We start from the raw sequence: 21,912 nt of genomic DNA, 5'->3' as shown, positions 1-21,912 counted from the left end.
CTTAGCCTCAGTTTCCTCATCTGGAAAAGAAGAATGATAATATCTGTAGCACAAAGCTCATAGGGTCATTATGAGATCACATTTGGAAACCACTTTGCAAATCTTGACTTTATCTAGAATGTCTGTTATTAGCAGGACGATTCTCCTCCAGGATTCTGCCTTTCCTGCTTCACTGGGAGATGGGCTCCCTGCCATTAGCTAGTGGTGATGGTCACTTGTGGCCTCTAGGGTCTTTCAGGCTGTCTTCTCAGGCTTACCCTCCCCCCATTCCTCCTTCTACTTCAGCCCAATTTCACCTGCACTTAAAAAGGCCACTGAACTGGGCAGGGAGATACCCAGGGGGCTGAGCAGAGCCAAGTGGGACAAGGAATTGTATCTGAGGCAATGCCAGGAAATATGGGGAGGAATTATAATTAAAAGCATCCCTCTCAAACAAATAATGCTTAGCACATTCTCTTATGATGATGGAGCATCCTCCTGCCTGCTGAGGAGACAGCAAGCTTAATGACCTTAATCGAGGCATGCTGAGCTCGGAGTTCCCGAATTTATTGTCTCCCAGTTATATAACCTTTCCCTGAAGCAAATGGGAGAAGGGGGATATGTTTCCTCCAGTGAGTGTAGGATGAGAGTCAAAGGAAGATGGATGTTTGGGGTTGGGGAGTGGCTTTCATTCTTTCTTTTTGGTAGTTTTGCCATAATGTTTCAGTGGAAACTTCTGGTTCTGGGGTAAAAGATCTAAGTTCAAATTCTGACTCTGTGTGTCCTTGGGGGAAAATCACTTAACCTTCTTAGACCTCAGTTTTCTTGTCTAGAAAATTAAGGAATCGAGTCAGATGACCATTTGAGGGTTGTGATGCTATGCTTCTAATAATAACAGTTTATATTTCTATTATCCTCTAATGCAAGGCACCTTCTTCATGAGGGTCAGCCCCTGGAAGTCATAGTACTTAATTTTATCCTCATTGTACAGTTGAGGAAACTGAGACTCAGAGAAAAAAATGGCAACATGACTGGTAGGCATCCAAGTTGAACCCATGTCTTCAAACTCACAAACATAGGATTTTTTCCTACTCCCAATAAGCCCAGCATTATTTTCCTGTTTCAGACCAGACTTGCTAGTTTATTTTATTTTATTTTTTGATAAAGGGAGTCCCCATTGAGGAAACTCCTTCTGGCAGATCAGTATCTGCTTTGCTATATTGAGCTTCAGAAAGCTATCTGTACCCCCTCCCTGCCCCAGCTCCCCAGCTGTTAAGTGTCTAGGATCATTGCATCAATTTATGTTTTTGTCAGGACTTCAACCTGGGTCTTCCTGACCAGCAGGCTGGCTCTGTCCATTATGCCAAGATGACTTCCTACTGCTTTATCTTATAGCAAATTCTAACCTCATCTTTTGGTGACAAGTTATCCTCTGAAATCTGTAATGTGGCATTATCTCTAGGAAGGAGAAAGGTCACTGTGCTTAGAACCAGGTGGATTGCTTTCCCTGATGTCCCTTAATAGCTACTGTTTAATATTTCCAAAGAGCTTCATTCTTATGAACTTATCTTAACCCTACACTGTCCTTGTTATTACCCTCATTTGAAGAAGAAATTGTGAAGAAATTGAGAAATTAGGTCAGGGAATGAGGTTTGAACCTAGTTCTTCCTGCAATATACCAGTTACCCTTTGGAAACTGAGTCAATAAAAATACTTTCTTCTAGGAAAGTGTCCACTGTTCTTTCCCCATTTAGAGCAACATATAATGATATGTACTGATTGTTGGTCATCTAGATATGTAACTCAGGCAAGTGTCAAAAGGATCATAGGGTCAGATTTAGAGTTGCAAGAGATCTTAGAGATCATTGAGTCCAACTTATATATGTTACACATGAAGAAACTGAAGCAAATAAGGGGCTAAGTGACTGAACCAGGGTCACATAGCTAATAAGTGTTGAGGTAGGATTCAAACTCAGATCATCCTATTCTAGGTTCAGTGCTCTCTACTGTGCTAACTGCCTTTAACACTTATTCTTTCAATTGTTAGTACTATCTATCTTCTGAAATAATATGGTACATACTAATGAATGAATAAAAAGTTATCAAGTACTTGTCATGTGCCAGACACCATGCTAGACAGCTAGAACATAAAAACAAAAGTGACTCAGTCCCTACTTTCCAATGAATGAAAAAATACATATGACGATGGTTGACAATGGAAACAAGTGTTGGTCTGCAGAGCTCCCAGGATTGTGGGTTCTATTAATAGTGAAAGGATAAAATCAGAAGACAGGGCAGAGAAGGAATGCTTGAAGCACATGGCAGAGGGCAAAATGCTTAGGCAGATTTTGGTGTCTTGGTGAATGTTTGTATGTATTTGAGAAAACATACAAGAGAACCCTGGGGTGGAAGATGTTAGTGTTATCTCCATTTTTTTTAACAGATGAGGGAACTGAGACTGAGAAATTAAATAACTTGTCCAGGGTCATTCATCTGGTATGGCTGAGGTAGCATTTGAACTCAGACTATTTTGACTCTTTCTTCTCATTTGCATAGATGAAGAGAAGGAACTCCAGAGAGATGGCAAGGCTTGCCCAAATCTGCATATGAGTAAGAGACAGAGACTCCCTGGTCTCTGAACTCCCAGATCTGTACTCATTTTTACTTTTCACCTTATCTGAGGCAGCTTGACATAATGCATAGAGCATTGGATTTGAAATTGGAAAGACCAAAGTTTGGATACTATATAATGAATATTCAGATGATTAATAATTAAGTGGCCCCAGGCAAGCTACTTAAATCTCTCTGAAGTTGTTTCCTCAATTGTAAAATGGGGATAAGAGCCTCTTAGGGAGATTGTTGCTGTGGTTGTTGATTGTTTGTTTGTTTGTTTGTTCGTTCTTCATTCTTGAAGAAGACCACCAAATCTGGGAGGTGATGCCATGACAAGATTGTGAATTGCATTTGAGTGAGAGGGTGCTATGCTAAGTTACCAACCTCATTTTATTCTCTGGAATCATCTGGTCTAGTGATCAGATATGAATCAGGATGACCAGAGTGGTTCTGGATAAGAGTCAATCAGGGTTAAGTGCCTTGCCCCGTGTCACACAGCTATTGTCAAGTGTTTGAGGTCAGATTTGAACTCAGGTCCTTCTGACTTTGGGACTGGTGCTCAAAATAGGATTCCATAAATAAAATAAAAATGGGAGCTTATAATTATGCCAATATTTTCCAGTGACATGGTTGGCCATGTTCTCCCTGGCATTGGGGAACCTCTCTGGTGTTCTAGAGTTAGGGAAGCATATTTTCTCTTTCAGACCCCTTAATGGTACACTATAGTAGTCTGCATAAAGGCCACTGTGTTTACCAAACTCTTGGGACTGTTACTATGCTGTACAACCCCCACACACATAATGAGTAATCATGAATAATTAATTAGCTGTAAGCATTTTTTTTTCCTGAAGCAGCACATCCATTTGAGTAAGGGACAAGGAGAGAAGATGCAGCAGTGAAATATACTGCACTTAAGAGATCGGAGTCCTGTACTGGGGTCCCCCCTGTGTCCTTGGGCAAATCATATTACATGATGGGTCTCAATTTTGTTATCTGTAAAAATGAGGAGGTTGTATTATAGAACCTCTAAGGACCCTTCCTGCACTAACATTATTTGACGAGTAATCCAAACAGAAGATGACCTGTTATTTAGGGGTGGCCCTGGTTCATACAAACATGAGTGACAGTGGAGGGGAAGGAAAGAAGAAAGAAAGAGGAAAGAAGGTTGAAAAGAAGGAAAAAAAGGAAAGAAAGAAAGAAGGAAAGAAGAAAAGAAGGAAGGAAAGAAAGAAGAAGAAAAAAGAAAGGAAGGAAGAAAAAAGGAAGGAAGGAAGGAGGGAAAAGAAATAAACACTTCTTAAACACCAGGGTCAGGCATTATGCTAAGCATGGAAGAAACAAAGGCAAAAGACTATATCTATTTTCCGGAAGTTCACAATCTAATGGTAAAAGCGAACAATAAGTAAACAAGTATGTACAAACAAGTCATATTCAGCCAAATCACTTCTGTGATTTTTCTCAGTAAGCCATCATATTATCTGAAAAAATAATAATTTTTTTCCTTTTTATCTTTGCTTATTCCATCAACATCTTTTTATGTATTACTATAACTAATCTTTGAACATTAGTGATGATAGACATTGTTGCTTTACTTTTGATTTTATTGGAAAAGATGAGAATGTTTCTGGCATCAGAAAGACCTGAGTTCAAATCTAATCTTAGATGCTTTTTAGATGCCACACACTGGGCAAGTCATTTAATTTTTGTTTTCCTCGATTTCTTTAAGTGTATTATGAAGATTATACTAATATCTATCTCTCAGGTTTGTAAAATGAGGGAATTGAACTAGATAGCTTCCAAGGTCCCTTCCAGCTCTAAATCTCTGCTTGTTGCTTTGCCCAAGATTACCTGCACAAACATAATGGGGAACTGAATCCTAGACTTCCAGATCCAGATCAATGCATCTTCCCCTGCACTGAATAGTTGGCAGTCATGTGAAAGATGGATTCAAAAGGAAAAAAGAAGCAGGGAGATCAATTAGGAGGCTGGGACAGAACTGAGAAAGGTCTGAATTAGGGTGGTAGCCATGTGAATGGGGAGAATGGAATAGATTTGATCCATATTGTGGAGGCAATCATGAAGAGATTTGGCAAATGGTTGGTTATATGGATGAGGTAGAAAGAAGAATCTTGGATAATTCCCAAATTAGCTACCTGAAAGACCAGGAAGATGGTGGTACCCTTAACAGAAAAAAGAAAGTTTAGGGGAGGGGTGGGTTCAGGGGAAATGGTGATGAATATTATCCGCCCCCCTAAAATTTGGATAGTGAAGCAGCCTAAAGTAAAGTATTAAAGGTCAACCATGGAGTCAAGAAGGCCTATGTTCAAGTCCCAGTTCTAATGTATATTCCCTTTGTGAACTTTGACTAAACACTGACCTTCCCATGCTTCAGGCAAGTCTCTCAGATTATAAATTAAAGACCAGGTCCCCTAAACTGCATTGGAATTCCTCCATACCACCAATTAAATCATGGGTGTGGTTAAAAAAAAAGAAAGAAAAACTCCAAACTATAACCAGACATACTTTTCTGTCTCAACCTATTCAAACTATATTCTGGTATAAAACTGTTTTGAAGATGGGCAGCAGATGGGGTTTTATGAGCTATTTTCAAAAAATTCATCTTTTTTTTCCTGAAAAGGATTCAATGAAATTGGAAGGCAAATTAGTTGTGAATCCTGAGTATCTGAAAAGGCTTAGGGTGTGAGAGAGAGAGAGAGAGAGATCCTTTAAGTTGAGCTAAAACTAGCAGTTTTGAAGTCTAGGCAAGCAGCATAGAGTACTAGTGGCAAGTATTTCAAAATGTACCCTTGGAAAAAACTTTCTAATTAGTGAATAGGAAATAATATAAGTAATTAAGAATGTAAAAGAGAATATTTTCCTTAGGAACTACATTCTGCAGAAAACTACACAGACTTCTGTTTGGAGACAAATTATTTACTATAGAGTCTCACAGATAGGTGTTATTAAAATACCCATGATCCTTTAGTTTTCAAACTTAATTGGTTATTTTTGTTACCTAGAGGTGAAGCTCAGTTGTTTCTACTCTTGTTATTAGATTTTTGTGTACCCATGGATTTTGGTGCCTTAGGTCATAGCCTCAGTTCCCTATGTCTTAGGTATAGGTCTGCCTTCAACCTTTAGAAGCAAAGACATATTTGTAAGGACAATGTTCCAGTGAAAATAGCCTTCTTAAGTTTTGTCCTGGTTTAGTCTCCAATGATGCCATCATGCCCAGGAGGGTATGTTCAGGACTTAATGACTGAATGGCTCTAGTTACAAATTCTATTATCTCTAATAGTTGTTCCACAGTGAACGGATAATGTATTTAGCAGAAGTAGACCCAATCAATTTATATGAAATATATAAAACTTTTCAATTGGCACTGGATTTGCTCTTGAATAATGTCACTGTATGTAGAAAGGGACAGCCTGTCACCCTTACTTGTGGACATTTTTTTTTAGGATTTTGCAAGGCAAACGGGGTTAAGTGGTTTGCCCAAGGCCACACAGCTAGGTAATTATTAAGTGTCTGAGACCGGATTTGAACCCAGGTACTCCTGACTCCAGGGCCAGTGCTTTATCCACTACACCACCTAGCCGCCCCTACTTGTGGACTTATTAAAAGGGTCACAGGTTAGTTGGAAGTGATTGAGGAAATAAAATTATTTCTTTACTCTACTTTCTCTCAACCCTTAGAATCATAGAGTGTTAGAGCTGGGAAGATCTTTAGAAATCAGTTAAGTTCAACTCTCTCATTTTATAGATGAGAAAAGTCAATGTTCCAAGCTTTCTCTGACCCTAAATTATTCATAGTCTGAGAGTTGTAATGACCTCAGAAGCCATCTAGTCAAACCCTCTCATTCTACAGATGAGAAAACTAAGGTCCAGGGAGGTTGGGACTTGTTGACGGTCCTATGGAAGAATGAGGATTTAAACTTAGCCACATAGTGTGAGTCAGTGGGAGAGTCTAGATCTTTTGACTGTTTTGTCTATGGTTCTTGTCCATGATGTGACAAAGTCTTTTTTGTACTATGGTATTAAATAATATTACAGTGTGCTTATTGGTATGGTCCTTTGAAATTATTTTCCAATTACTTTGAGTGTTTTTTATTGATCTATCCAAACATTCATCCATTTATCCATCTATTCATGTTTTCAGCAAATATTCAGTGAATACCTATTATATTACAGAATGAGAAGCATATACTTCAGGGGCTTAGAGAAATTGTTGTGTTCCAGTGGACTTGGGAAATTTTTGAACTGGAGACTGAGGCAGAACAGGATATCTGTATGAAGAAAGAGGGAGAGTATTTCTGTGTGAAATGCAAACTGTCCAAGTTTGTTATCAATATTCCCAGCCTTTCCCTTTTCTGAACTTTCTCATTATTGTCAAAGGGATTACCATTCTTCTCATCTCCAGGCATACAACATTGATATGACCCTTGTCTCCTTAGTCTCTCTCACTGCACAAAAACACTGAAGAGACAAATCTTGTATCTATGTCTAAGCTCTCTCATCTGGTTCCTTCTTTTGACTCACATAGCCATAATGCTAGTTCAGTCTCTCATCATAGCATGCCTGGCCTTCATAATTTTCCCATTTGACTCCCTGAATCAAGTATCTCCTATTTCTAAGCCATCTTCTATGTCAATGAAAAGGTGATTTTTCTATAATTTTCTAACCATGTCATGCCCCACTCAACAAACTCCAGTAGCTTCCTATTGTTCCTAGAATCAAACATGAACTTTTCTTTCTGGCATTTAAAGTCCTTCTCAAACTGGCCCCCCAATCTAACTTGGATGCCTTAGAAATTATTTTATGTGACTTCTTTTCACAGAGAACAAACTAGTCTTCCTGTCCTCCCACATGATATTTTATCTCCTGTCTCTGTTTCTGCTTGAGTCTCAGTTCTGGAACACATTCCTTCCTTATCTCTATTTTTTAGAAAACCCTAGATTTCTTCAAAACTTTGTTCAGGTATTATCTTTTACATGAGATATCTCTTGATCTCCCAGCTGCTAGTGCCCTCCCCTCTTTCCAAATTACCTTTTTGCACATACTTATTTTGCATGTACTTGTTATTTTCCCTGAATTAGCATCAAATTCTTGAAGGCCAGGACAGTTTCATCCACACAGTGTCTGGTGTGCAGTAGACTCTTAGTGCATAATCGAAAGGCTGATTCTAGAAGGAGGGCCAATGGAATCAAAGACTTGAGCAGGCCATGTTAGAGGATACATACAGACTGCCTTCTCAGGATGTTGGAAAGTAGTATATGTAAAGGACCTTTGAAAAGTTAGACTGGGGTCAGATTGTGTGGGGCTTTGAATACCAAACCACACAATCTGCATTTGATTGTATGTGTTATAGTGAGTCAGAGAAAGGTTTTGAGCAGGGAAGTAATAAGATAATACTGATATTTCAGGAAGATTAATCTATTGGTGCTATATAGCACAGTTATGAGATAGAGAAAGCCGGATCAGGGAGACCAGCTAGATCATTTTAGTTATTGAGGCATGTGGTAATGAGGCCTGGAGTAGAATTTTGGCAGTAGAAAGAGAAGGGCAGTGGTAGATATGTTACCCACTTCAAAGTGAAGAATCTGTTGGGTAGTAGAGAGTTAACCTATAGTATGGTATACCTTGGGTTGTACCCCTGACCCATTAGAATATTGGAATACTCTAGTATTAAGGTATACTTCACAGGTTAATTTTGATGGGGTTAAAATGTTGAGCAGAAAAGGAAAAATCTGCAAGTTGATCCAGAGGGAAATAATCAAAATCAGGAAAAGAATAGATACAATGATTCAAACAATGTAAGCAGAAAAAAAATAATAAAATGCATAAATAAAAAGAAAAAAAAGAAATAATAAGCAGAGTCCTTTCAGTATTATATTCTCAAGGGTAGCATCAACCAGAAAGAAGGGCATAGACCAAATCAGAGAAAACTTCTTTTTGATGCTATAGCTTGAAATAACTTCTAAATTTGTTGTTATTCATTATTTTTCAAATTTGTCTGATTCTTTGGAATATTCTTGGCTAAGATACTGGAGTCATTTGCCATTTCTTTCTCTAGCTCATTTTACAGATGAAGAAGCTGAGGCAAACAGAGTTAATAACTTGCCCAGGGTCACACAGCTAGTAAGTTTCTGAGCAAAGATTTGAACTCAGATCATCCTGACTTCAGACTTAGTGCTCTATCCACAGTTCCACCTAGCTGTCCCAATCAGACAATGATATATAGCTAACAGGTTAAAAGCAATTGGGCTGTGTACTTATTGGGGATGGGAAGAAGGGTATTAGGATGGGAGGTCTGGAAGGGACCAGGGGCAATTGCAAAACCTAAATGAATGGATTAATAAATTCTATTCAATCCAACAGATTTTTTTGACCACTTACTATGTAGAAGTTGAAGTCTCGACCTGGAGGGTGATACTGGAATCTTGAAAGCTCCACCAGAAGAGTTCAAGCTCTCCAGTGTTCACTAAAGGAAAAAACATCTTCAGGAAGGCCCTAGTAAGGAACTAAATGTTTGGTTGCTAGGGACTAACTAAACCAAGATCTTAGAGACTCATATATGGACTGTTTGTAGGATAATGAATTTTTAAAGCATCATCCCTTCTACTGAGTCACGTAACATTCAGTGGCCAGTGTCAATGAAATATACAGGAAATGTATGTGTTGATGGAATGTGATTATTCAGGATTCTGCATCAGCAAGAGGTTTCCTAAAGAGGGAAGAATCTTATAGTTTCTAATTGTGATGGGAGAAATTGAGTTGAATTGAGGGGCCTTAGAATTTTAGTCAAATGGGACCCCAAGAATTATATAGTCCTATACTTCCCAAAAAGAATGAATCCCATCCATAGCTCCCTGGGATAAGTGGTCAATCAGCTTCTGCTAGAAAATTATTACTGAATAACTCATTACTTCCCTGATTGGACAACTCTTGTTACTGGGAAGTTTTTCCTTGTGTTAAGTCAAAATCTGAAGACCTTGGTTCAAATTTCACTTCTGATAGCTTGTATAACCACAGTGGGTATGCATATGTGGTGGTGCTGAGGGAAATCTTATCTTTATGGGTTGTAGTTTCTTCATCTGTAAAATGAACAGAAGGGACTAAATGGCCTATAAGATGCCTTCTAAATCTATAGTCTCAAGCTCCTATGATCAAGTGAAAATGGTGGTGGGTGGATGGGTGGCAGAGCTCTCTACAATCTCCCTTTGTATTTGGGATTGAAAGTTCAGGTTGCTTCTCTTCTAGATAGCCCTTTCATCGACTTAGCATCTGTTCTATTATAGAGCCTAGGAAGGTGGAAGGTAGGAGACAAGGAAGAAAATAGGAACTGAGGCAGAGTGAATTCAGTTCCTGAGGACTAACTTAAGTTCCTCACTTAATCCTTGTTCTCCTTCACCTTCACCTAAGCTTTTGCAGGGAAGGGAGGGCTGTTTAACTCACCACTCATTCCATTTATTTCAGCCAAATATAGAAGTACAATTCTGCAGACCCCTTGATTGCATTAGCCTGACCATTCAGTTAGTGTAATTGTATGTGCAAAGCCGACAAATGTAATTTTGCCAGCTTTCATGCTTACTCGTTTTCTCTTTCAACCCCTTCATCTGATTAACTAAAGTGACTCAGAGACCTTCCGAGAAAGCTTCATGGAGCACCTGAGTGGACATTTTATTGGCTGAACATTCTGGCTAGCTAGCCTGCTCATTTGAGATTAGAAGACTGCACTGAGGCTGAGATAAAATAACTCACATAAACCTAAACCAAGGATCTTGGGGCTTAGGTCCTGGAATAACTATGTATCTAGATCTATGGTTAGAAGTATGGACTATTCATTCATTAGTTCATTCATTCATTTGTTCATTTGCCATAAGCAACTCTGCTTGGTGTTCACTCCATTATCTTTATCATCACCTTCATTATCATCATTGTCATCATCATCATAGTGCAGCCAGGATTAGCTCATCACCAGGAAACTCACCATCATAGACATTGCTTCAGTTTGGAACTCATGCCTCATTAGGACTCTAAGTTACTTCTGCCTCTCTGATTAGAGGGCTGAAAGGTAGAGTAAAAAAACTCCACTCATAATTCCCTTCATAAAAGGCTTGAAGTTCTAGTCATCTCTTCGTTTGTCACCAGCTGTTCTAGATGGTTTCAACTCTACCACCATCATCATCATGCCTTTGAACTGGGTACTTTCTGCTTCCCCAATCCCTTGATTTTCAGCTTTCTTTTGAATATAGTCTTCTCCTATTAGATTATAAATTCCTTGAAGTCAGAAATCCCCCCTCCCCCATTTGTATTCCCAGTGCTTATCACAATTCCTGGAAATAAGAGATTGTTAAAATGGTTATTTTTGATATCATATTCATTTCATTCATACCTTCATTTATAGTTTTTGGGTCAAATAAGATATTCCATGTAGTCTTTGGAATATGAATATGGAATATGAAAAGTTTGGAGGGCAAATTCTTTGTTCTGAGTGTTTCTATTATTATAGTTACTTTTGCTTTGGCTTTGTGGAGGTTCTGAAATGCCCAATACAAATTCTTTGCTTCCTGTTTTCTATTCAAGGGGCTAGGGTTTCACTTATTTCCCGTACATAGAAGAAAGAAGACATGATAATTAGGTTTTCTTTTCAAAGTTCAGGGTTTCTTAGGTCTTGAGATGGAGGAAAGGGCATCTGGCGGCATTTCAAAACCTCCATAAACTTGGAGCCAGAGCAACCTGTGGTCACTGAGGGGCCTGAAGTCAAGTGTGTGTGATCTCCAGGGTCACATTCATTAGCTACAGAAGCTTGACCAACAATCATCATGAATAGATTACACATTATAATGATTCCCACTCCAAATAGTAGCAGTGCATGGAGTCAAATGCTTTTATAAATTCTCCACTTGTAGAGAATCTAGTTTGTTGGAACCTAGTGTCTATCTTTCTTTTCAGGACACCCCCCCCTTCTTTGTCATTTTCTTTTTCTGTTTCAATCAATTATTTCTAAAAACTAATTTTGATTGGGAAACAAAATCTGCAGAGAAGTCAATATAGCAAAAGTCTCCTGATGGAAGTACCATTCCCTAGTGGATCTAACAATGTGCCTAAGGATAGGGAAAGTATCTTCCAGGGGCTCCTCCTCTAGGGTTCTAAGAGGGAACTTAGCCTGGGGCTTCAATAATGATTTGAGATCATACTGTTCCAAGATGATGGTTCTTCAGATGAAAATGAAAGCTTCTTTAGACTGGCATACAGGACTGTGTCTTGGACCAAGAAAATTTGCTGGAAGCTGCCTTGGGCTGATCAGAATAAAGGATACATTTTTTGCTGAATTTCCCAGGTTTTAAAAACAATAAATTCTAGAGAGTTTTGAATCAAGGAAAAAGTAGGGGTAGGGGTGGTGGTGGGGGAAATTTAATAGATTTATAGCAGTGAACCTGAAAGGCTGCTCATCCCTGCTCATCTGTCCTTTGTCCTGGGAGCAAGAGTGAAGTGGGGTGGGGGGGGAATCTTAAGAAACAGAATGTTCCCCTCATATTATCGTGGAGGAAACAGAGGCCTAGAGAAGTAATATAATTTCCTCATGATTGTGCAGATAATTAGTGGTAGGGGGGAAACTTAGAAGACAAATTTCCTGGTGCATGTTCTTTCCTCCACAACATTCCCTTTGTTGCTGCTCAGTTGTGTCCTACTTCTTATAACCCCATTTGGGGTTTTCTTGGCAAAGATACTAGAGAAGTTTGCCATTCCTTCTCTAGTTCTTTTGTCAGCTGAGGAAACTGAGGCAAACAGGGTTAAGTGACTCAGCTAGGGTACCACACCTAATAAGGTTTGAAGGAGGGATTTGAACTCATGATGGTGAGTCTTCTTGACTCAAGGTCTGGCACTATATCTACTGCACCATCTAGCTGTCCTATAACATTCCTAGTTGGTTGCAAGGATCCAAAATTGTCCTATATCCAAGTTACTCATTGATCAGAACTTTGGTTCCTTTGGAAGTTGAACTCCCTTTCTCAGTAGAAAGAGAGATAAGAATTTAGCAGAGAAATGGGAACCTTTACTTCAAAGAATTGAAAATATTTTTCTTTAGCAGTTAAAGCACTTCAAGGTTCTAAGTTGGTTTTAAGAAAACAGTTGACACCTTTATCCTTTTAAGCAGCCAAGATGATTCAGATTAGCATGCCAGCTCAGAGCTGTGAATAAAATCTTGGAGCAACAAAAAGTAAAGCTTTTTCTTAAAGAACACAGTTTAGTTAAGCAGTAATTCATAACACTGAATTTAGTGGAGAAGGTACCGTTCTGTACCTAGTCATTCATATTTTTGATTGCTTGATCAAATTTGAATATCATGAATTTATAATTCTGTATTAAAGTTATAGCAGTGGATGCTGTTGGGCAGCTAGGTGGTGCAGTCAATAGAGCACTAGACCAGAATTCAGAAAAACTCATCTTTATGAGTTCAGATTCAGAGCTATGTGACCTTGGGTAAAACTAATAAGCTTAATAAAGCTATGTGACCTTGGGTAAAACTTAAACCTATTTGTCTAAGTTTCCTCATCTCTCAAATGAGCTTGGAGAAGGAAATGGCAAACCGCTCTAGGATCTTTGCAAAGAAAATCCTAAATAGGGTAGCAAAGACCTGACTGAAATGGCTAAACAACAAAAAATGGATGTTGTCATTTCAGAAATGAGATGAGGTTTTTTCTAGGAAAAAAAGAATCTGAGGTGATAATGTAATATATATATATGTATATATATACACACACATGTGTATGCTTCTTTCAGATATCCATGCCCAAGGAAAGCTTTCCAGTTGACTTGCTTTAAAATCGGCAATGCCATTCAAATAATAGAAACTCAAACTCCAAGTGTCTGGAATAAGAAGAATTAAATAATAGTTCTAAAACCGATCTCAGAAAGATGTCCAGTATCATGCTTAGGGTGGACAAATGATTTCAAAAGATTCTTCATCTGAGAAGCATTTATGAACCAAATAGGAAGTGAGATTTCATGTTTCATTCATGGCTAAGACTAGAGGCACAGAAAACCATGGATGGAAATAAGAAGTCCTAGTTAGTGAGGTGGATGAAGTACTGGGCCTGGAATCTAGAAGATTCATCTCCCAGAGTTCAAATCTGATCTCAGACACTTCCTAGCTGGGTAATCCTAAGCAAATCACTTAATCCTGTTTGCCTTGATTTCCTCATCTGTAAAAAGAGCAGGAGAAGGAAATGGTAAATTTCTTCAGTATCTTTGACAAGAAAACCCCAAATGGGGGTCACAAAAAGTTGGAAAAAACTGATCAACAACAAAAAATAAGTTGTAGAGCAGAATTTCTTCTCAGTTGAAGAGTCCTGGTATCTCTCAATTTATTAACTATCACTAAATAAATACTTCTTGACTGACTGATTTCTTGTCTTGGTCAATTTTTCTAAGATTCAACAACATATATCACATGCAAGGCAAATTCCCCTGACATTCCCCCCCTTTTAAAAAAATTACAGAAATATCCACCTGGTTCTATGTCTTTGGCAGAAATAAATTACTTAGTAAAGGTTCAGCCTTTACCTGTTGGATCAAAGTTGAGGTTCTCCCCATGTGCAATCTCCTGGGATCTTGGCTGTAGTGATTTCTTATAGATATTCTCAAAGAGGTTTCTTGAATTGGGAGTTTCATCCCTTGATAGGATATCCTCCCCATTAACTGCAAAACAACATAGCATCTTGGTTAGGTAGAACTCACTTAAAGAAGAAAGAAGAGGGAATGCAGGGGAAGGATGATAGTTAGGACTTGACAGGAAGCGGGAGAGAACTGTTGGTACAATTTGGCTATAGTTCAGGAGGAGACAATGATGGGAATAATGAATGAACTCACTTGTAAGATAGCAGTCCAGGCTAAGGGAGATGTTGTCAAAAGCAATGATGGCTCCTGAGCCTTCTTCCCACCATGTGACAATCTGGAGCCAGAATCTGTGTAGGTGAAGAACCAAAGATGAGTTAGAATGATAAGCCAACATTACTTTAACTTGTCCTGGAAACTAAGAGCCCCAAGTTTACTAGGGTACCATTGTTTTAACCATAAGATCATAGGGTCATAGTTTAAGGACTAGAAAGGGCTTTAGTGGCTATCTAATCCAACTCCCTAATTTTACTTTACTTTATTTTATTTTATTTTTATTTTATTTTATTTTATTTTATTTATTTTATTTTATTTTTGCAAGGCAATGGAGTTAAGTGACTTGTTCAATGTAACATAGTTAAATAAGTATTAAGTGTCTGAGGCCAGATTTGAACTTAGGTCCTCTTGACTCCAGGGTCAGTACACTCTATCTACTGTGCCACCTAGCTGCCCCTAACCCCCTGATTTTACAGATGAGGCAATTGAAACCCAATTAGGTTAATGGAATTGTTCTGGGATCCCACATTCAGTTGATATAAAATCTGAAGGAGACCAAGTAGAGTGGAAAGATCTCAGCATTAAATATCACACTCTTTCTGGGGGACCTTGGACAATTTACTTCTCTGGGTCTATTTCCTCATCTGTAAAATTAGGGATTGGACTAGTTGATCCTCCTCTAAACTGATGGTCCTAAAGTGTTAATTCAATATCTATTGTTTTGATAACCCAGTTTGGAGACTGGAACCTGGGACGAGGACTTTCTGATCATCTGAGAATACCCTCTCCCTTCCAGGCTCAAAGTAGGTCTGATGACCAGTAAATCACAATTAAGGGAAAATTCTAAATCTCACATTAAGGTGGGAAGAACTTTAATTAATGAAGAAAATGGGACCTTGCCCCAAGGTAGCAATGTTAAGGTGAGGCATGCTACCTTTGGTATTGGGAAAGAAACTTTCTCTACATAGTTATTGTCATTTCCAATTTCTTGCCTCATATTCTTCCTCTGGTCTATTAAACATTATGGCACAACCTCCCCCACCCACCTCTCCCAAGTTATGTTGACTCTCCACCTGGTCCAGTTTCCTCTTCAACTTTTATGAAATATATATATATATATATATATATATATATATATATATACATATATATGGGAGAACAGATAGTCTTCTCCTTTGCTACAACTGCCCCTGGTTAGGCTGGCTTTGGCAATATCATCACCATTATCTGATTTCTCATAGTTCTTCCTCTATTCTCTCTGTTCTTAAACATTGTGCCCCAAGTGAGAGACATCAGGTTAAAACTCTGCCCACTGAAAATAGGAGCCAACTAAGTACTGATAGTAGGACAGTGGTAAAGGAATTGATCTTTTTCCACCATCTTGTCAAGGTGTGGTAGGGGAAAAAGAGCTCTAGAAGGAAGGAAAGCAACAATTATTAAGCACCCACTGTATGCTGAATGCTGTGCTAAGTGCTTTACAAATGTTGTCCCATTTGATCCTCACAACAACCTGGAGATGTAAGCACAATTATTATCTCCTTTAACAACCAAGGAAAGGAAAGCAAATAGAAGTTCAGAGACTTGCTCCAGGATCACATAGCTAGTAAATGTCTGAGACTGGATTTGGACCCAGATCTTCCTGACTCTAGTTTCAGTGTTCTATCCTTTTTTTGTCCCCTAGATGAAGGCCTTCCAGCTCTATATTGAAGCTCCTTTGATTTGCCACATATCCTTGATTTGCCATACTCATAGTGTACTCATGGGTCAGTCACTAACTTCTGTGTCATTGTTTCCTGACTTCTATGAAATGGAGACAAGAATACCTGACTGACCCTCACACAGAGCTGTTGTGAAGTCTCACAGAAGAGTGAGTGACTCTTATGGCATTTGAGTAATAAGAGTCCCTCATGGCATTCTACAATTTTCAAAACACACTGATACATGTTTTCATCATCATGATCCCATCTGATCTTCTAAACAATTAAGTAAATTGGACAGGGTTAATAAATCCCCCTCAAGGGAGGAGACACTGTCTTATTAGTTGTAGCTCCTCAGCTACTAATGCTGTTCACTGTACAGAGTAGTTGCTTAATAAATGGTTCTTGAATGACTAATTTCTAGAGGATGAAAGTGAGGTTAAATGGATTGCGTAGAAAGTGAGTAGAAGAACAAGAATTTGAAAATAGGTCTTCTGACTCATAGATTGATACTTTCCAGTATCCCAGAAGAGGTAGCATAGTATGGTGGAGAAAATGATGTATTTGCGGTTAGAGACCTGAATTTAAATCCTTGCTTCACCACTACTTGTATGACTTTGACCAAATTATTTAACCTCTCTAGATTTTCATTTCCTCATCATAAAATTGGAGATTGGGGGTTGATTGAATTGCTATTATTCTTTGTCCTTAATTTTTCAAGAAAATCAATAACATCATGGGTGATCTCTTGACTTGTGCAGAACTGCAAAAATTTACTAGCCTCATTCTTTCTTTCTGAGTCATTGAAGTTCAATGGAAAGATAAAAGTTAAGACAACTGGTGATAGCCCAGATTGATTGGACTATCTGACTTCCAAAGTCCCTTCCAATTCTAAATCTATAATACTATGGTTTGACTCTCAGGCTATTCCAGTCTCTTCAGTCTCCCTTTCAACATCTCTGTATCCATCTTATTATTTAAAATTTTTGTTTCTATTAAATATTTTAAAAACTTTTGTTTAAGATATTAATAATTTTAGGATATTTCCTTTGACAGTTTAATTGATACATTTTAATCAAGAATTTTTATATCATATTAATTTCCAAACATATATCTTGACATTCCTCTCACCAACAAACCATACTATGCAACAAGAGAGGAAAAAAAAGCAATTAAGCAAAATTAAACAATACATAAGCATTCATCATGCCTGGCAGTGCATGTAATTTTTTTTATATCCATAGTCCTCTACCTCTTCAAAGAAGGGAAAAGTGTTTTTTCCCTATCTCATGTTCTAGACCAATCTTGGTGATGATTACATAATAATCAGTTTTAGTTGTTTTTTATGTTTTCTATTTACATTGATTACATATATTTTGTCTATTTTGTCCTCCTCTCCATCCTATTTTATTTACTTTGCTAGACCTTGATAGGTTTTGTTGAATATTTTCTTTTTTCACGAACATTTATCCAGGCTTTACCATGAGACCTGTCAGGTGAACTATCATTCTCTACTGCCTGTACCCAGGAAGCATGCAACTCACACTATTGACTAGAATGATTCTAGCCTTTTTTGAGTCAACTTGTACACGGGTTAAAAAGCCCAAACTTTTTTCATGCCTGGTTTCCTCATCTCCTTCAAACAGGGACAAGAAGACCTATGATCCTGGTCCCTTTTAAAGCCATTACAAAGATTAGTGAGCTGTTCAACACAGAGACCTCAGAGCTACTTGGAGAAAGCAGAAAAATAAGGCAGAGATAGACATATTTTTCCCCAGGTTGATGCTTCTGCAAAATATTGAGGAAAGACCAAGCATAAGCTGCTTAATGCACCGGTACGTGATTGGGTAATGGCCCTCCAGCCCACCTTTATGGCTCTGCACTCTCCCACTGTCTGTTCCCTACCTAAAGTCATCATCTCCTGCTTATGACATTACCATAATCTGCCCATCAACCAGCTGTGATGTCAAGACCACACATGGATCTGAAGGGCTGTTACCAGTAGCAAACGATGCACCTTCCAGGTGGGGAATGGGATACAGAGCAGATAAAGTGAGGATCAGGGAGTAAAATGAAGATCCTATTCTCATTCAAATATGCCCTAAGCAAGGAAAGGGAGAGTGACTTGCAGGATGCCTACCCCTCTCCTTTTATTCTTTATGACTGTGTGCTGGAGGCAATGGTTTTCTTCACCAGCCAATGGACTCTCTTGGCGTGGATGGGATGATGCAAACTGCTGTTGGAAGGGTTTCAAAATAAAACTACTTTTTCAAGTGTTCTGTGAACAGCTGCTGTTGAAAAGAGCTTGATTGACATGGGGAATTGCACATATTTTGAGGAAGGAACACTCATAACAACCCGGCAAAGCTCAATCAGATGTTGAGATGTAAACATGCCTGTATCACCCTAAGAGCTGCTGCTGTCAATCCAGAGCACTGTATGGAGATGTTCTCTTAGGAGTTCTAGAAAATGCTGGGAGGATAACCAGTGAGCAGAAGCTGATGCTCACACAAGGCTGTAAGGCTTGCAATTTGGGTTGTTTCTATTTCCACAACATTTCTCACTTAAGTTCTTTCTCACTACTCACTCAGTCACTACATGACTTAAGGGCATCATCACCACCCATCTGGATTTACCTGGACAACAATAGCCTCTCCCAAACCTCTCCCTCTCAGATCTCTACCCACTCCAATTCATTCTTCACATAACTGCTAAAGTAATTTTCCTTAAGTGCAGATCAGATCATATTACTCCCCTACTCACCCTTTATCTCCTTATTGACTCTAGGTTCAATTATGAACTCTTTTGTTTGATATTTAAAACTCTTCACTATCCTCAACCTACTTTTCTACTTTCATTATACACTATTCCCCTTTGTCTACTCTATGGTCTCTCCAAATTACCCTTATGGAGGCTTCACAGACATTCCATTCCCATTTCTGTTTTTGCATTGGTTCTTCTCTAACCCTTAAATATATTCTCCCTTCTTATTTGCTTCACAGAATCCCTTATTTCCACCATGCATCTCAAAAACATACAATCTATAGAAAAACTTTCTTGACCCTCTCTAATCTGCTAATTCCCTACCTTCCTAAAATATCTAGTATTTGGAATATATTTATTCTACAGGGTCTCCCAAAAGTTTCAGTGCAGTTTTTGTTTCAGACTATTTGGTTGAAGATGAAACAAGAAGGATTACCCATTGAACTCTCATAGGAAATGGAGGAAGTATCCCTTCCCTCTTCTGGACTTCACTCTTAGATTATGGTTTCCACTAACCTAGTCTAACCACTGCCCTTTTTCTTCCTACTGGGAAGTATTTACTCTAGTTATTGTCCATGGCTATACCCGTACATTCTCTGAGCATTTATCAGATCACTAGGAATTATTTTTAGCTCCTAGGGAAAAGATCTAAATCCAGGTTTTTTTGTGAAGTATAAAAATGAGAATTTAATATCTATAATATCTGCTCTTATTTAGCTCAGAATTCCCCATTCTAGATAGATTTTGAATAATCTGAAGGGTTGAACTCACTCATTTTTCTACTAATACTTTAGCTCCTGATCACTTGCCTATTGTGCAGTGTGTTGGTAAGGGCCATTGGCTACATCAGTATTATCATTTCAGAAACTTGAAATTATGCTAAAAAATGAGCAAAATGCCTATACATTTTGCTCTAGAGATCAAACTAATAGGTGTTCAGTATATAACAAAAATGTCAAAGTTTAAAAAAATTTCATATATACAAAATTTTTATAGTAATTTTTTTGGTGCTAGCAAAGAGTTGGAAACAAAGCTGATATCCATCATTTATGGTACATGAAAGTGCTAAAGTATTATTGCACTGGAATACATTATTAATATGAAGAATACAGAGAAGGCTCAATGAATGTAAAGTAAGTAGAAATAGTAAAACCATTTATACAATGACTTCAACAATATAAATGGAAAGAACAAAACTGAAATTGAGTCATATAATTGCAATGACCAAGCTTAGCTACAATGAAGAAATTTGAGATTTTACTTCTTTTTTTCCTTGAAGGGAGGGAGACTATGGGTACATATAATGGTTTAACTTGATTAATGTGTTGTTTTCTAAATTTTCCCCTATCTTTTTTATGTTTTGTTATAAAGCTTTCTAAGTAGAGAGGGGAAAGGATAAAGGATGTAAAAACAAAAACTGGTTTAAAAAATTTTAAAGGTGGGAATTACTGCTGGGCTTGGATTTGGGATCTCTGAGTTTGATTCTAGCTCTGAAACTTATTAGCTATGGCTTTGAAAGGGAAAATTATATTCTGAAAACTAGTTTTCTCATTTATAAAAATGGAGATAGTTACAGTTATAAAAAGCTACAGCAGGGGGCGGCTAGGTGGTGCAGTGGATAAAGCACCGGCCCTGGAGTCAGAAGTATCTGGGTTCAAATCTGATCTCAGACACTTAATAATTACCTAGCTGTGTGGCCTTGGGCAAGCCACTTAGCCCCATTTGCCTTGTTAAAAAAAAAAAGCCTAAAAAAGAAAATAACAAAGAAAAAGCTACAGTGAAGAAGTATTTTGTTAATATCAGTTATTGTTATTATATTATTTTTGTTATTATTATTATTATTTTTATATCTAACAGTGAGTCCTTGTAGGGCTGACATGATACTCTGCCTCTCACAAGCTAAGCTGTAAGGCTCTTAGAAGCAATCCAGGACTGTAACTCTTTCTTGTGGAGACCTTGTAGAACATGGATTTGCCAACAAGTGCTTCAGATAATAAGTTCTGAGCAAGCAGGAGAGAGAGAGAGAGAGAGGAGAGAGAGAGAGAGAGAGAGAGAGAGAGAGAGAGAGAGAGAGAGAGAGAGAGAGAGAGAGAGAGAGAGAGAGAGAGAGAGCTCGGTTGGTTGGCAGAGGCTGAAAGTCTAGTTCCATTCTATTGAATTCTCAGGATCTAATGTTAGGTAATGTTATACAATGGAAAGAGCAGTAAATTTTAAATCAGAGATCACATCCATGCCATTCATCACCTCTCTCTTTTCTATGTTGCTAGTCTAGATCAGAAGAAATAGACCAGGATCCAAGGAGCCTAATTTTAGTTCCATCAACTTTGAAAAACTAATAGCAGATGACTTATACTTCCTTTTTATGCTTCAATGGATTCTCTGGAGAAGTGGAGATTTTGTTACCTATTCCTACTCATGAAATTCTTCTTAGTCCTGAATAAAGAACTTTTCTATGAATACAGTAAAATATCAGGGACTACTGATCATTTTCGTCCTTTTATCTTGGGGATTAAACAGCACCTTGCATAGAGTTGCTGTTTTATTGTTTGGTAGCTTTCAGTCACGTCTAATTCTTTGTGGCCCACTTGGAATATACTTATTAAAGTTATGGAAGTGGTTTGTCATTTTCTTCTCTAGCTCATTTTACAGATGAGGAAACTAAGGCAAACAGGGTTAAGGGACTTGCCCAGGGTCACACAGTATCTGAGGCCAAATTTGAACTCAGAAAGAGGAGTCTTCCTGACTCCAGGGTCAGTGCTCTATCCATTGTGCAACCTAGCTGTCCCTTGGATAATGATGATGATGATGATGATGATGTTTGTCCTTTGCTCTCAAAGAAGAACATGACATCAGGGAATGAAACACCATGACAAGCACATGAATTGGATTTGAGTGAGGGGGTGCTGTGCTAAGTCACCAGCCTCATTTTCTCTTCCAAAGCATAAGGGTGGTATTTAATAAAT

General features: G+C 38.2%; 1 protein-coding gene across 1 annotated transcript in view; it reads right to left on the bottom strand.

The window, feature by feature from the left end:
- The window catches only part of ALK (ALK receptor tyrosine kinase), a 1,220,046-nt gene that overhangs the window by 93,925 nt on the left and 1,104,209 nt on the right, over positions 1 to 21,912 (bottom strand). The window contains exons 10-11 of the mRNA XM_074209779.1: positions 14,469 to 14,563; positions 14,163 to 14,297 (exon numbers count right to left, since the gene is read on the bottom strand). Of these exons, the coding sequence (XP_074065880.1) occupies positions 14,163 to 14,297; positions 14,469 to 14,563 (230 nt within the window). The remainder of the gene's footprint in view (positions 1 to 14,162; positions 14,298 to 14,468; positions 14,564 to 21,912) is intronic.

This window comes from Macrotis lagotis, chromosome 1 (genome assembly GCF_037893015.1).
Source record: "Macrotis lagotis isolate mMagLag1 chromosome 1, bilby.v1.9.chrom.fasta, whole genome shotgun sequence".
Lineage (NCBI taxonomy): Eukaryota > Metazoa > Chordata > Mammalia > Peramelemorphia > Peramelidae > Macrotis > Macrotis lagotis.
The sequence above is the reverse complement of the archived record's forward strand: the minus strand, read 5'-3'. Positions and strand labels throughout refer to the sequence as shown.